Source organism: Coturnix japonica, chromosome 3 (genome assembly GCF_054131305.1).
Source record: "Coturnix japonica strain WE chromosome 3, WE-NBRP24, whole genome shotgun sequence".
In the NCBI taxonomy this organism is placed as follows: Eukaryota; Metazoa; Chordata; class Aves; order Galliformes; family Phasianidae; genus Coturnix; species Coturnix japonica.
The window spans coordinates 5,042,426-5,059,827 of record NC_140665.1 but is presented as its reverse complement, the minus strand read 5'-3'; the positions used below and the strand labels follow the sequence as shown (position 1 = coordinate 5,059,827).

The following is a 17,402-nucleotide window of genomic DNA, read 5'->3' as shown; positions in this document are numbered from 1 at the left end:
TCATACAAAGAAAATGATTCCATCCAAGCTGAGTCATTTCTCTGATCTCATCAGCTGTTTAGACCAGGGTTGGCACGAGGTGAGGTAGAATAAGAGAGAATGGGTTAAGCCCTTGATAAAATGGAAGTAATTGTAATTTTCAGTCCTTTTCATTGTTCTCGTTTTCTTCTATTTTTTTCTTAAGTGTTTCCTATTTTGCAGGCTGCAGTTGTTACCGTCAGACTTATAAAATTATATTTTAAGCCAAGTCTTTGGCAATTCAAATCCTTAAGTCCTACTGTGTCTTTGGCAGTGCTTCACTAATCATTTTCACTTTGTTATGGTCATTTATAGGTACAGCTCACCTCTCTTGGAAAGGACATTAGGTCAGGTGCCGTTGTGTTGACAACATCTTGTATAGTCCATGATTCTGTATTTTAGCACTGGATGTTTCACATTTCTTTAAGACTCCAGGATATGGAAGTGTCTGTTCAATCTGTCACAAAGATGATCATTCAGCTCTATTACCTTATTTCCTTGTCCCTGGCCAAAAAAATACAGCAGCAGTTCAAAGATTTTAGAGCGGGATGATTGCTTCAGCACTTCATTTAAACCAGCCTGTGCTATGGTCCAGTGAGAACAAGGGAACATGCTGGCACTAAAACCCATGGTAGTGCACATGTAACTGCAATTAGTAATGAGTTTTGTAGTCTTTGGGGTCTACTTTTCAGTGCTGCAGGCAATGGATAATCGGGGGGACCTGTGACATATCTGAAGCAGCTGAACATCCTGTGAATTCCAGGCAGAACTCCTTTGGTTCTAAAATACTTGAAAATGATCTTAATCGTGCAGACGTGCTTTGCAAAGAGCCAGTAGGACAGGCTGCTGGAGATCATGAACACTCATGTAAAAAGCTTCTTAGCTACAGGCTTGTCAAGAAAACCCATAGGGAATATTCAACTGGCACTTGTACTGCCCTGTCTCTGTAAAGATCTATGGCAGCCAGATTCTGGGGAGAAATGGGAAATGCCTCCTAATTGAGATCTGCCTGCTTTGGTGGTGCTCCCTGCCACAGCACTGGGCACCTGGGAACTCAGGAGCTGTGTTCTCTGCAAGCTCCCTGACGGAAACTGAAAGAAAATGTTCAAGGATTAAAATAAAGGATTCTGATACAGAGTGTCATGACAACCATCATGGTTAGTCCTTTGAAAGTATCAAATTAACAACCTATTTGGGTAAAAGCTAGAATTAAAGGGCATGGGCTGTTTCTTTTCCTTCTGCAAACCTTATTTCCCAGGTTTTCCTGTCTTTCCTCCTGATACAAAAATGATTCTGTGGAAATCCCAACATTTTGGTGCTTCTGTTGTGGCAGATGGCCTGGTACGGGCAGCTCTACACTGCTAACCTGATGCTGTGCAGCAGCGATGCACAAACCTCTGCTGATTTTATTAATATGCTTTGTGACAGGGATCCATCAGCCTCTGAATCTGGGAGCTGAGGAAGTGCATTTGCAACCTTTACAGTATACAGCCCCATCAGTGCAATTTCCAGTTACTTCCTAGTGGGCTGGGAAAGGCATGCAAGGAGCAAAATCCTTTGTCTTTTCTGTCCAGAGTATTTATGGTAACACAATAAAGAGGTAGCTGTGCTATACACAAGCCAGTCTGCTGCTGGATGCAAGAGCAGATGCATGACTATGAGCAGCAGCATAATTGTGGCTTCCCTCTGTCATAAGATTGGCTTCTGTTTTCTTTCTGGTTTCTAAATATGATGTTTACTGAGAGGAGACATTGTGCAGCCTATCTAATTCCCACCAGGCATCACTTCAGGAAGAGCAGTGCTCTGTGATTGCATATCTCGTCACCACTGAGATAGCAACAGATCTCTGAAGGTGTTAAAAATGGACAAGAAAGACTCACTAATATATCACTACTGCTCTTGTGACCCTTGAAATTTAAGTATTGCAGGTTTTAAATATTAGAATAAAATTAGACTTTTTTTTTTTTTTTTTTGGCAGCTGTACTGTATCACTCCAGGAGGGCACCTTTGTAAGAATAAGCTTTGTTTTCTTATTAAGTCTAAAAAGGTTTTCTGCAGATGTTCTCCCCACCTGGCTGGGGAGGTGCTGACAGCACTGGGCAGCAATCATTGCTAGCAAGCTGTTGTTGTAGTCCAATGGGGATGGTGACTCCACCACCTCCCTAGGCAGCCTGTTTTGATACCTCACCGTTCTTTCTGAGAAGAAATTATTCCTAATATCCAATCTGAACCTCCCCTGGGGCAACTTAAGGCCACTAACTCTCATCCTGTTGCTAGTAATCTGGGAACAGAGGAAGACCCCTCACCTGACCACAACTTCCTTTTAGGTCATCGTAGAGAGTGATGAGCTTTCCCCTGTGCTTTCACTTCTCCAGGCTGAACAGCCCCAGTTCCCTCAGACACTTACCATAAGATTTGTGTTCCAGACCTTTCATGGCTTTGTTGCCCTTCTTTCAGCATGTTCCGGAGCCTCAATGTCCTTGTGCCCTTTCTGAACTCAAGATTGAAAACACCTGTATATTCTACATGATTGAGCCAACCTTTTCTCCATTTTCACCTCATGGTTCCAGACGTCGAGGAGCCACAGCTGGTTTTAAGTTATTTTTAGTTCAGACTTAAAACAAATTGATTTTGGCCTGGTTCATGCGCTGTGCATAGGACAACAGCACTGACATTAGTCAGCCTTTCTTAACTCCTAATGCCATGAGACAATTTCTACTCTGGGAAGCTGCTCTTTAGTTGAGATTCTGGTGATGCTTTTGTATGACAACTTTTCACCACCACTAGGTGCAGCAGGGCCAATCTACTTGGAAGGGCTATAAGCATCAGATGATGCTTCTCTAAGCCCCGTGGCATGAGAGAACTGCAAAGAGCTCTCAACACTGTTAACATATCTGAATACAGTCGGTGGGTTCTGGGGGCAGCTGTACCAGGATCTATAACTTTTTCCTTAGTCAGAGTCCATTTAGAAAAGCTGTCTGTGTAGAAAGCAGAATGGTTACTTAAAGCACATAGCAACATGTACTTCAACAAGTGCGACAATATGGCATGTTTACTGCTGATGTGATAAGGCGGTAATCCATGCCAGAAGTGTGTACTGTATTTTTCCAAGCAGATGTTTCAAGGCAGATGATGAGCTGTTTGGTACAGTTTGAGTGGGAAGTGGGCTGTGGAGAATGAAGCGGAAATACTGAATTATGATACAGGTCAGAAGCCAGTAAGTGCAGATCTGGGTATCAGTTTGGAGATAAGGGGGATTTGTTTTCAATATGTTTTACAGACTTGCTTTAAGGTTGCGTTCTCTTCTGGCTTGATTTCCATAAGAAAAGATGCATACCTACCCAGGCCTATGGCAGGGCTCCATATGGAGTACACTTAATGTCTTTAAAGCAAATTCTCATCTTTCAGAAAGAAAATGCGTGACGTTAGAAGTAGAGCTGCTACAAATGCTTTATGACTGGAAATGTGTTTGGGCATTATGACAGAAATTCACACATTTGCAAGGTGTGTCTTTTCCCTCAGGATGGGTCAAGGATATGCTTCAGCAAAGAGGGTAATTTTACCTGACAGCTGAATCTTCACATATGAACCAAACCAAACAGGTTTTTCTCCAAGTGATATCTTCTCGCAGTCCTCACTTATCTGAAGGCTTGTTCATGAAGTAAATTAACATAAAATCAACAGCATTAGAGGAATCCTTAGCCTTGGAGCAGTTCTTTTCCCTTGGGATGGTTCAGATAACATATTCATTGCTTTTATGGGAGCAGCAGTCATACTAATAGAATCTTTTAAAAGGAAGTGATGTAAAGGTAGGCTCCTTAGTATTTCTCTCTGTGCAGGACCAATGAACTATTGTGGAGCAGGAAGAAAAGTCCATTAAGGGAGGAGTGCCCAGGATTTTAAGAAACAGACCAAAGCAATAAAAGATGAAATGATGACAGACAGAGAATTATTAAGTTAGAAGATCCAGCGAGCACCACTCTTCTTTGTACTGCACAAATGTACCCAAAAGCCATTCTCAATGCCAAATGGTCTGCACTCTTAAAAATGAGCTACACCCAATTCCCATTTAAATTAAAAACATTTTATGCCACAGAGAGTGCAAATATAACTTAAATGTACTTTGAGTCTCCTGTATCAGCTCAAAGATTGGTGGTGGCCTTAGTAATAAAAGAGAATTACTCCCTGATAGATTATTTTTTACTGTTGAGGCAGAAGAACAAGGTGTCTTTTTTCAAACATGATGTTTTAAGACAGGTTTATTTGCAGTAATTGGCCAAGGGTTGTAAGGGAAGAGTGAGCTGCTATTTGCAGCCCCTAATCTAGCAGCTAAGAAGGGAGAGTGTGCAGTCAATAAAATGCCCTATATGCATGAGGCCTAATTCTTTTCTCTGTCACTAGACACGCTATTTACACCTGCACAGAGATGTGGTTTCTCTGACTGATTTGTGTGTGGCTTGATGCAACTGCTGAGACAGCAAAGCTGGAAAAGTTGCCCACATGCTGCTGATAAAATGTCCCCGTAGTTTGCACTCTGACCCACTGGTGAGACTCGCACATGCAGTTGAATCCCATCTCCATGGAATTTCATTCTCACAGTTATCTTGATTCTGTAACTGGGATAGCTGTCCTGCTGTCTTGCAAAGAGATGTTGTTCAAAATACAAATTACTCTGATGTTTCTGTCATCATACACCATAAAGTGCAATGGCACCTTCTCTGGGTAGTACAACAAGCTGTTTTTCATTCCCTTGGAAACATTTTAGGATTTCAGAAATGCTTCTGATCCAATTTTGTTGGGTTTTTTTAAGCGCTGAAAAAAAAAGTGGAAATAAGAACAGCATTCCTAGAACAGCCAACACCTGTGATAGTGCAGTTCTTGATATGACCCTCCTGCCAAATTGAGGAGAGAGCAGAGATATGAATCAGTTTGCTTGCTTTTGAAAGCTGCACACTGGATATCATGATATTCAGGGCTTTGTCTCTGTCTCACTCTTTCCCCTCATAAATCCTACCCTGAGAAAAAAAAATGCCATTTAAGAAGGCACAATCCTATGAAAATTTCAGTTTTACCAAACTGGCGTTTTCCTTCATGTGCCTTCCATACTCAGTGTTCATTTTACATTGCAGCCTAAACAATTCACTTGCATTTCAAAGCAGAATCTAGAGAAGCACTATTGATTTCTTAGTTGAGCAGCTTGAATATGATCCGAAGCCTCCTCTTACACATTGATTCCTTGTCTCTTTACTCACTGCTTCCTGAATGTCACTGAACTGTGAGAGACCTGCTAAATGGACAAAAATATTGATTTATTTTCCCCTTCTTTTATTTTTGAAAGCTCCTCATTTACCAAGCACTGAACTAGTATCAGGAAAATGAAAGGTCACAAAGTAAGGCAGAGGCAAGTTGGTTCTGGCATTACTTATTTTTTTTAATATGAACTTGGTTGACACATGAGTTCTTTACATTATGTTTCCTTCAAAAAGGTTGATTGCTTGAGTGGAACCTTTGAGCTGAGGCTGTTTACTTTCATGTCTTACTGTTGTTGATGGACTCTGATCTTCTCTGGTAGTTTCCTAAATGTCCTTATGTCTGGGTATTATGGTTTTTCAGCAAGAAGTTAAAGACCAGTGCCAGCTATGCTACATTTTACTGTGCAAGGCACAGGAAGGCTCTGCAAGAAACAGCCTTTTCTTCCGAGAGTTCAACAGTGGTAATATTTTACCCTTGTTTTATTTTACTGGGAGCATGACATTTTTTCAATATTGTGTCCAGAGAGTGGAGACAAAAGTTCAAAGGGCACAAGCTGAAGCCAGGGAGAACAGAGAAGATGTCTCAAGAGGGATGGCTGGAGGCAGTCTCAGTGTCCAGAAGGCTTGAAATCTGCTGATGGTCTACATAAAGTTAGAAGCGTTTGAGCAGTCATGTGGAGCTTATTAGGGAAAGTGGAAAAATATGGCTGGTACAGAACATCCAAGTTTAATAAGCAAGAAAAATCAGCAGCACACTGATATTCAGCCATACTGTTTCAGCTAGTAACTTTTTTTTAATGTACAAATACTGGATAAGAACAATGAAAGATGGACACATTTTGTAGTGAAAATGATGTTGTGCTGATAAACTTTGATAAACTTTGTCCTTCAACAGCTGCTGTATCTTTGCTGCAGCTATTCTAATTGTACCAACCAAAGCTGGGCAGGATAGCTGGAGAAAAGAATCCTTGTACTGAAACCTCCACGTGAACTGATGAAGGTAGAGAAGGCACATGGAGAATCTTACATGAATAACACACCAGAGACACCTGTGGTTACCAAGAGGGATTTGTTCCCATATATGGAGAGTCTATGAGAATCTTTGAAGTAATTAGCCTGAGAGGAGTGGTTTTCATTTAGTTATTTCTAAATATTGGGGTTTTTTCTGACACGCCCGAGCTCCCTGACATCCTTTCTTACTCATTCTGGGCTTCAAAATAGGCTCAGAAGATTTAAAATCAAAAGGATATATCCAAAATACCAAAATAAATGCCATTGATTTTCTGCATGTGGACAAAGTCTCCTAGTCTTACCACCTCAGGTTATTCATTGAACAGCAGATGTCAGAAATCCCCTTTGCCAAATGTAAATAAGAATCATAGACAAATCATAAATGAATGTAGGGAAGAACGGTAGAATGGGATTAAGTGGATTTCTTGTGCCAGGTGGAAAAGCTCTTAGATCAAACAGTACTTTCCTTCCAGTTACCTGCTCTTGACTTTTACAGATTTGATTGCTGATAGTACTTCTGGAGGCACTCATACAAGCCATAATTAGCTGGAGATGGTCGTTCTTTTCTTTGGGATGAGTTTGAGAAGATGGATTGATAATTTCATAGAAGAGAAACTGCTATATTGGAAAAAAAAAAATGCTGTGCTTGGAGACCAATCTCTTTTGTTATTCCTGGGAGAAAACAATAAGTTTTTTCATGGACTGGGAGCAGCTATTTAAAATGCTGGAGGGAAAATCCCTCCTCGTGAGGGTGCGGAAGATGGGAAAAGATTGCTAAAGATTTGTTTTCAAACATCTAGTTTTAGTGTTTGACTGATATTTTGGGTATTTACATTTACAAGGATACATAATGACCTGGAAATAGCAGCAGGCACATTTTGCTATTGGTGCTCTGCACTTTTCTCTTAATAATTTGCAGGCATTTTCATTGCCAGGAGCAGAGTGTAATTTGAAGAAAAAGGCTGGGTTTTCTAAGCTGAGAATGGCTGAAATCCTGTCTCTGCATTGGAGCCCTGGTACTGCTGCTTTGACCCCTGGAGTGTCTTCAGCCCCGTCCAGCTCCTGTAGCTGTATGTCAGAGCTCAACTTCCCATTGCTAACAGGAGAATCAGCCATTAGGCTGAAAAGCGAAGTGCGTGTCATGCTGTCAGGCTGAGGATCTCACGGACTCACTTGAACTTTTGCCTCCATCTTTTGTTGTCACAATTTGTTTTTGATAGCAGCAGTCAGGACAGTTCTCCAGTAGACAGAGGTGGTTTGCTGGTGGATGCCTTCAGGTATGTATATGTGCTCTTCCAAGCTACCTTCGTTGGAGGCTGCCCCTCTGCACAATTTGTAGGGCTTAAGGCTAAACATCAGCTTGACTTCTTAAAAAACATGGTCAACTGGCTTTCAACTTCTTTCTTTGCCTTCAGCAGCAGACCTATGTTGATCTCAGGCTTTAGAGAGAAAAGATCCGCCTCTTAGAATCATAGAATCACAAGGTTGGAAAGGACCTACAAGATCATCTAGTCCAACTGTCCTCCCTTTACCATACCTACAGAAAAAAACACTAAACCACATCTCCTAGCTCCCTATCAAGACGCCTCTTGAACACTGCCAGGGATGGCAACTCCACCACCTCCCTGGGCAGCCATTCCCGTGCCTGACCACTGTCTGAGGACAAAAGTTCCTTCTTATCTCCAGTCTAAACCTCATCTAATACAACTTGTGGCCATTTCCTCAGGTCCTATTTGTTGCCTGGGAGAAGAGGCCAAGCCCATCCTCATCACAGCCTCCCAACTTCTTTGGGTTAATAATCTTACTGCTGTGTGTCTTGTTTTTTTTTAAAGCTGTCCAAGTCATGTTTGCTAGATGTCATCACCAAGACTGTCTTTTTCCATTGGAACTTGGCCTGAGTTGTCCTGTTTTCATGTTCTTGATTCTTGAGGCTGGGGGTTGTGTATACTGTTCCACTCTTTCATACCCACTGGTATAATTTAGTAAATCTGTCATTTATGCTCAATACAACGGACTCGTTTAACTGCAGGAACTCAATAGTATAATTAACCCTGTTCCTTCAAAATGAGGAGCTGATTGTCTTGGCATTCATAGGAGCATAGAGCACAGTTAGAGTGCAGTGGTTGTTGGCCTTCCCAGTGCAGTATTGTAGGCAATTGATTATTTTGTTAATTTGTTCTGCATCAGTATCCTGCTGTTTTATTATCATCCAAATGGCTTAATGCACCATCCATAAGTACAAGTATTATTAAAAATCAATACTTGAACCTCTTTCCCATCATCCTGTACTGTATCCATGGACTGTACCTTCTTTGATACATGACCTTCTTTTTCTGATAATAACACACCTGGTAACTTTTGCTTGATCTAGACACATGCTAATTAAATACATGCTCACTTCTTAATCTACCATAATGAAGAAGAAATAAATGTATTAAGAATGAAATAAACAAAAGCTGTTATTGCTGACAAGCCTAAATTTGAGACAGTGAAAAACAGACTCATTTTGAAAGGAAGTCTTGTTCCTTTGCTAATTTCTAATAAGTGTCATGCTTAACAGTCTCAAATCCTTTAGAGATGCTATTATCAAAAGTCTGTCTTACAAACACTGCTCTTCCTGCTTTAGTTAGTGAAAGAAGTATTTAGAAGATGGCATGAGGGTGCGTTATGGATTTCTTTGTGGGCTGGATTCCAAGTCTGAACATGACAGAAATACATTATTTCTATTTTATATTATGTCTGTTATAAGATCAGAATGTTCTTTGGTGATTTTGTACCTTTCCTGATCCTAAGTTCTCACTTGTATGTATTTTTAAAACTTATTACCTGCAACGAGATACTTAGTGCATTCAAGTTACAGATATCATAGGGAAGCCTACTCTTTAAGAAGAAATCCTTCAGATAGAAGCAAAATAAGATGCGCTTCCTCTTCAGATCTAGGGTCAGGGACAAATTTGCATCCTGTTCTTCTGGTAGACGTACCCCATTGGCAAGAGGAAAAGGTTTCACTCCCATCAACTATCTGCTATTGGCAATTCTCCGCTGAAATCATTGGAATTACATCAAGGCTAAATTTACTCCATCTGGGATTTTTTTGTTGGACTATATGGATGTTTTCTGAACTTAGGATAGCATTTTCATCAGGCAAGTTTTTTCTTCTTGTGCAGGAAAAAATCCTTACACAAGGCAACTGAATGAGGCATTTTGTAGCTTCAGTGAGGGGGAAGGTGCCAGGGCTTTACCCAAGCCCTTCAAATCATTTCATGACAAGAAAGCCTAGTCTGTTTTGGATGTGACTCTAAAAGTTGTCATCACTACTGAAAGTAATGAGAAAAGCCTTGTTTCTGTAGGGTATAGGAAGCTTCAGGCATTCTGAACTTGTTACTCCTTGTGCCTTGTATCCATGTAAAATACTCAGAAACCAGCCTGTTAAGAGAGGTTTTAGTTCAGAGAAGGTTATACCTCTTTTTCACATGTATTTCCGCTTCTCAGGGAATTACAGTACCATGTAACATAATGCAATAGAAGATACAAGTTATATTTTATTATACAGATATAACAAATCAGACAAATGAGAAGATCCTGAAGAGCGAAGTCATCCTGTGCTGTTTCTGCAAATTGCTCCCCACTTTCTTCAGCTTGTCTTAAAGAAAAGCCAGGGCTCCAAAACATTGCTTTTTAATTAGTGGAATTCTTTTTGTTCTAAGTCCTAATTCAGTACCTTAATGCAGCTGGTCCTGCAGAGCCAGCAAGCTTGCGTGGGAGCATAAACGCATGAATCTTTTTTTCTCTGGCATCCCTCTAACTGAGAGTTGGCTTCTGTTCATAATTATTTCATCTGGTGACAGCTCTGGGTTTGCAATTGCAGGGTGGTAACGGAGTAAGGCATAATGACAGGTGATTGCTCTGTTGTCTCCATGGCATCACTGAGCCTTATCTTAGAGGTATCAAACAGTGTGCTTATACCTTTCTTTGTACAGATACCTGGCACCACAAAGTACACCTGGTATGGTTCCTACTTAGTCACTGTCTTCTTTTCAGCTTAGCTTGTATTAGTTTTTCACATTCTTTTCAATCTGCTTTGCTTTTAATGAACCTGAACAAGTAATAGAAATGAATATAAATGAATGCACCTACCAGTTCAATATTTTATCATTTTGCACCTCTAGTTAAGGAATTGGAATTTATAAAAGTAGGTTTTAGAAACATTGATACTGCCTTTTCAGAACAGATCAGTTCTTTCTGGTATCCTCTTTCTGAGTGCATCAGATAAGCGTCATCCTGCTCGCTGTGAACTGGCATTAAGCTCTCAGGGTTTTAATGAGGCAGTGTGGCTGTGAGGAAAGTAGCTGTTAGCCCAAATCAGTTGGATCCCAGTTTCATCTTGGTCATAGGCATCTCACTGAGCCCTGTCCTTTGAGGTTCCTGCTTTAATTAGCAGAGATGGAAGGACACCTCCAAGAATGACTCAACTATTCTAAGGCCTAATTTGGCCTTTGGAGGAATTTCTCCTTTGTTGAATTTTGTCTGATACTATGTAAGTTACTGTGACACATCAGGGGATACATCTTCTTAATCAGAAATGCCAAAGCCACGCTTGTAAAAATGGCTACATAAGTTATGAGGTTTCTTTAATAACCAAGGGTTGTTTTGGCATTGTGGTGGTGGTGTTTTGCCTAAGAAAATGCTAGTTTCTTTGCTGCCTTGTTTCTGCATCTCAGAGTTGACTCATTGTATAGATTTAAGCTTTCCTCTTTGATCAAGAGGGATGAATATATATATATATTTAAATGAAATATGTTATCACATTTTATAATGAGGATTAGGACCATTAGGACGAGTCTCTTTCTTGCACAGATCCTCTATTATCTGAAATGTGTTCCTCCAGGTAGGGCACTTTTGAGTGTCTCATCTCTCCATAGTTGCCTTCCCTAGAATTATATTATTCCTTGAGCGCTCTCTGCAGATATTGACAGAAATCTGCCCCAGGTTGCTAACAAGTGATGCAGACACAAATGATGTGATTTAATAACCTTTATCTCTCTTGAAAACAAAGCAAAAAAATCTTTATGATGACGACCGTTGAGCTAAAGATGTAAAAATTAATCCTTCCAGGTCAAGAAGGCTGTGCAACAGGAAGGTTTCAGCAGAAGAAAGCGAGGATATAGAGACATCAATGACATTGACATCAACATGAATGATCCTTTATTTACAAAGCAGTGGTACTTGGTAAGTTCTGAAAGAAAATCACAGTAAGTATAACTAAATAATTGGCATTTGCATTATTTTGTGCTGGTACAACGTCTTGCAATTATCTTAAAAGAACTTGGGAATGAATCCAAGGCTCTGTTGTGTTGTTTTTAACTGAACATTTTTTATGCTGGGAAGATCCAGCAAGTTTCAAGAGCTAGATTTCATTTCAGTCAATGGAAAGATCCTTAGAAGACTTGAAAGAGAACTGTATTGGTGTCCTGCAGGCATTCCTGGTGTGCTGATGTGACCCATAAAACTACATGTGAATCATGTCTTTGATTGAGCTGTTGCCAGGTAAAACACTGATATAGGATTATAACAAAAAGTTCTAGTGTGCTTGCTAGAAAAAACACGAGGTTTTTCTTTTCTTTTGCAAATCTGAATACTGCTTAATTGATTTTCTTCAGTCAGAAGCAGAATTTTGGATTTAAGCCGATGTCAAAATAAATTAGTATTTTACTAAATTGTTTCATTTTTATTATGTCATATTTTACAGGGAGAAGTTTTTGGTCTTGAAATAATTTTTTTTATTTTTATTTTTTTTTACATAAAAGTAATTAAGAAAGGTGTCTTTCTATTAAAACTTCAATAAAGTCATTTTCCTCAATTTTAACACTGCAACATACTTAGAATTTTGTAAATACGGTACCCTCTTGTTCACTTTAGTTGACTCCTTTTGTTTATGAATAGTATTTCTCAGTCTCATTCCTTCTAGTGCATTTTCTATGTTTTGTGAATCTATCAGATGTCTTTTGTTTTCCCAAGACAAGAGTTGCCAGATGAATGAGGGTGTGTTAGCATGTCTCAGACTTCACCCTAGGTGAAATGATGAACTAAAGTATGGATTAATTCACTTCAATCAGTCAAAATATCACAGTGATGACAATAACAACTGTTAAAAATCAAGCTATACATTTACATTTTAGACTGTAATGTGCATTTTGAAATGAGAAATGGTATCTGACAAAGTTGAATAGTTCTGCATCTGGAATAGCAAAATTCATATTGCGTCCAACACAGAACTTGAGAAATTCATGAATGAGGTTGGTAAGCATGACTTCTGTCTGAAGACAGAAGGGATTGCCCTTAAGAATCATACCCACACAGAGACCCCTAAAGTCCAACTAGCGATCCTGCTTAAAGCAGGCATAACTTTAATCCACAAAGACATTTCTGATATTCAAACCGGTGGATCTGAATTTCAGTAGTTCCCTGCTTTCCATAAATAAACGTTACCATTACCTCTTCATAAAGAAGTTCTCTGTAATATCCAGTACTGCAGCTTTTGCTGGTTTAACACTCTACACTGATATTCCTGAGGAGAAAAATATTCCTTTGAGTTGAAGAGATTCAGAGTTTAACCAAATCTTATAAGTCACAAAGAAGTGTATTTACCACCATCACTCTTTTTAAAACTTAAGGCAGTAGATGTGGTTACAGGCTAACACTCCAAAGCAGATGTGATTTATTTTCCATACTAGAGATGCATGCAAAAACATAAAGACAGAATCAGTGTATGTGGAAGTGTGTCTATCAAGTAAAAAGAGCTGTGCTTCTTTTTCACTGATCTATTAGATTAACACTGGTCAAGCAGATGGGACACCTGGACTTGATCTTAACGTAGCTGAGGCGTGGGAGCTGGGATACACAGGGAAAGGAGTTACCATAGGAATTATGGATGATGGTAAGTGAAGACTGCCTGCTACTTTAATATTTGTAAGTAGCTTTTTCCATGCAATCAAAGTCAAAAAAAGATTAAAAAATAATAATGGATTTCTTTTAGTGTTGAGGCTACAAATCTTCTGGGAAAATATGTTATGAAGTCTCCACTAGGGACAGAGAAGCACAGATATCCAAAGCACTCATAGTAGTATGCAATTATCAAACAGTGATCTTCAAGGGCGCATTATAATGACCATTAAACCAAAGGAAAGACTCCCCTTGACTTCTGTAGGCACCGACTAGAGGACTTAATTGCCTCACATAAAGTACTTTACTAAAACATTTTCTGGGTTGCATTATTCTCAAAGTCATACTTCTACAGCTGAAATAATTAAACACTTTCATGCTGAATGTCAGTAAAGACCTGCATATTAAATACATTACTAATTTGAGGCTAAGTTCAAGGAAGATGAAGATAACAGGTGCAGCTGAAGTCGCAGCTGCTCTTAGGGCTAAATGTTGAATCTTTTTCTTTTAGGATGGCTGAATAATATTAAAAATAAATAAAGAGACTAGATTTATGTATGTTTTCTGGGATCAGCTGACATGGGTCCTCAGTCATTTCTGCTCCTCATTTGCTCACTCCTAAGACAAACATCTAGTGGAAAAAAGGAAGTAGATTCAGACATCTGTATATTGATATTGTGAGAAATACATTTTTACTGTTCCCACAGAGTTTGCTTTCAGGATGACTAGATGTGATTAAGAAATGGGGATGACAACAAACTGATTAAGCTTTAAGTCAAAGAAAGCCGCTGAGAAGTGTTAGCCTATCAGAAGTAGCTTTTAGAGAAGGGAGTAATATGATCTGTATTCAGTTCCAGTAAGAATGGAATACAGCACCTGCATGAAATAACATTCTTTCTTCATTGAGACTTCTGTTGCTAAATCCCCTTTGAATCAGCAAGGGCCTCCATAGGTGCAAAGATCCCTTCTTCCAAGTCTGGTTCTAAGTAACCTACACATAATGGAAGGTAATATTTTCATTGGGATAATCACAATAATAGGCCATTGTACTTGGAAATAAAATTAAGCACATAGTAAAATGCTGGTTGGAAATATAGGGCAGGGTAACGTTCAAAGCAAAACATGAAATTGGTGGCCATTTCTTTGTGCATTTTAGCTAAATATCTAATAGGTTAATTTATCCTATCTGAGTGGATGTAGTAGCAGCAGTAGATCTGCTGCTTGTGTTGTTCCATCCATAGGGATTTGTGTATTTATCAGCTTTGGAAATAATTCTTGCATTAGCATGAGCCTGTTCCACACCACTGCCTCGTTCCAGGGTTTAGCACACTGCTGAGTTGTGGAGCCTCCATTTAAACTCATGCTTTGTAAAATGTCAGGTTTACTATTATCTGTGCTTGATCCTTTGGATACAGTATTCTTGTTTCCTTCTCAGCTGCAAGCTAAGTGTCTGGTTTGCTTAGAATTCCAGGGATCTGAGACTTCCTTCTGGCATTTTCAGTGCCTGTAGTGTTAAGCACAAACCAGATGAGCTCCAGTGAACATTTAGCTTGTCTCTGTTTTGCGTCAGCTTTTTGAAGCCATGTATTGGAATGCTCAGAATCTAAGTGTCACCGTATTGTATCTCATGAAGCCCAAATCTCAGACTGCAACCTACGCTCAGATATTTTCTAGAACAGTCTAATCTGGCATTTCCTCTCTACTTAGTTTACTATTATCAGTGGTTAAAAATAGCATTTTTGTGTGCTCTGTTGTTGTAGCATTTGCTGATGTTCACAGATTTGGTACACTTTGGTGTACGTGTCAGGTCTTTGTATATAGATGCACTGTGATTGAAGCTAGTCTTAATAAACAAATATGATGATATTGATAAAATGGGCCAATAAATGTCACCACGCTCACCATTTCAACTGGCACCTGTATTTTGGCACAAATGATTGACAGCTTTTAGTTGAGGCTACATCAGAAGTGTTGTCTCAGTTTAGAAATGGATACATAAAAACTGAAATTTCAATCAATGGCTTTATTCACCATGATTGTTTTCTTTGTTTTGTTTTGTTTTCTGTGATGATTAGAAAATACTTTTGAAACTCTTAACCTTCAGTTTGTTTTCTGTCATTATTTTATTGCAGGAATTGATTATCTGCATCCTGATCTTGCCTCTAATTATGTAAGTACATGCTGACCTTCTCTGTAAAATGTGAATATTCTTATTGTTACGGCCTTTCTTCATTACAAAATTGTAAGCAGCGAAGAGGCTAACGGTACAGCTGAACTGCTGATCTTAGTGATGATACATTTCATATTGAAATAAGCGGACTAAAAATGGGGCTGCCTGTTCTAGGAATGAAAAGGTTGACAAGACGTTTTGTGAAGAAATGACAGTGCTGGCGCACATTAAATAAGCTGCAGTTTGCAGGATTGGATTTGGGACAGAAATGAGTAACCTGGGAATTGGCTCTAAATCCTGCTATTAAGATGCAGAATGCACCTGTCACTTGGAAGGCCATGGAGCTGTGGGCTGTGGCAAGGCTGCTATTGTTCACCCTGGCTCAAGCATGCATCAGTTTTTGAAACCTCCAGAAACAGCTTAATTCCTTTATAACAGGTGATTTGGTCTGGTGCTCTAAAGCATGTGCAGGGCAGATTGTGTATTATCAGCACACACAGCGTCAACTGATTGTTCCTCAGACATACTTCAGGCTTATCTTTAGACTTGAAGCTTTTAATCTTTCTTAATTCTTCCAGACTCTTTCCAAACCCTCATGGTCACTAGCACTCGTGTCCCCAGGTGTCTGCAAGGGCTCCCAGCACCCTCAGACCACAGGCTGCCTTTGAGGTCTGCTGCTTTCACACTGTGTTTAAGGCAGTGAGAACCAAAAGCTGTCGTTGCCTGATGAGTTGCAGTGTCTCAGCTTTACGTCTTGCTCCTTTCCTGCAGTCAGCAGCTTTCTCGCAGTAACACAGGCTTCTTCAGTTGAGCAATATTGTTTGGTTTTCAACTGCAGTTCAATGAAAAGAACAAAAGCAACTGGAAACTTTGGTAAAATGACCCATTCAGAAAGAACAGCTCCAAAATTAGAAAGAGTGGGGCAATTACTCTTATATATTTGTTGTTACAACTTGGAAAATAATAGGCAACACACAGGATGAAACCCTGTTTCTCGTAGTAAATAGTTAAGCACCTCTGGTGGAGAATATATAGGTAGAGGTGTTGATTTTAGACAAAGGATTTGGGGAACAGCTGACTGGAGAGGCAAAGTGCAAGATAACCTGTTTCATTTGTTATGAGCTGGCTTAATAACTCGATAGCAGCTAATTAAACCTTATACTCTAACTGCAAAACCTTGACCCAGTAGGACGTTTCAATAAGTTTGTATGAATTAAAAATGTTATTAAAAGATAGCCTTTATCATCACAGGAATTGTTCTCAGCATGCATCCTTTTACCATACGATCTAGGGCCAGAACGTGCTTTTTGGTCACTTACTTGCTTTTTTTGCAGCAGTAGGCATGAACAAAGCACAAGAGAATATTCTGTTTCTAAAATAATCATGTTTTGAATAAACAAGATACAACTGTGTACCAGTATCTGATCTAATGCAAAACAGGAACATTTCTGTTGTTAGCAGTGAACCTAGGATCATGCTCAGAAACTAAAAATAGATTTTTAGTAATACTACGTATGTCTTCCAATTCTAAAAATGTTTTCTGTCTGATGGATAAATACTCTTCAGGCTTAGCAGAATGTGTTCTTTTTAGAATGGCAATAGCGAGCATTTTAGTATCTAATGGAAAATAGAGTAGAGAATGTCATGACAATGAAGGTATCATGCTAGAAGTCAGAAAACAGCGAAGCTGGAGATAGATAAAGAACTGTTGGGCTGAAATAGAAGAAAAAAAACTGATTTGGAAAGGGGAAAACAATTATTTAGTGGTAGGTGTGGAAGACTTGGGAAGAGACTGATCTTCAGGAGAGAATCTAACAAAACTCCGTGTAGGAATGGCTTTGTTTAAACACAGATTTTTTGGTTCTGAAGCAGTAATCAGGCTGTTGAGGGGCAAACAGCAGTTACCTGGCCAAGACCTGGCTTGGGTAGGGCAAGTCAGCAGGAAAGCACAGAGGAGAAGGCTCAGGAATGAGTAGTCGGTTATCATTATGGAGCAGCAGAAACTCCAC

General features: G+C 39.4%; 1 protein-coding gene across 1 annotated transcript in view; it reads left to right on the top strand.

The window, feature by feature from the left end:
* Nucleotides 1-17,402, top strand: part of PCSK2 (proprotein convertase subtilisin/kexin type 2) — a 91,309-nt gene that overhangs the window by 31,578 nt on the left and 42,329 nt on the right. The window contains exons 3-5 of the mRNA XM_015856543.3: nucleotides 11,397-11,510; nucleotides 13,110-13,218; nucleotides 15,356-15,393. Coding sequence (XP_015712029.1) covers nucleotides 11,397-11,510; nucleotides 13,110-13,218; nucleotides 15,356-15,393 — 261 coding nt within the window. The remainder of the gene's footprint in view (nucleotides 1-11,396; nucleotides 11,511-13,109; nucleotides 13,219-15,355; nucleotides 15,394-17,402) is intronic.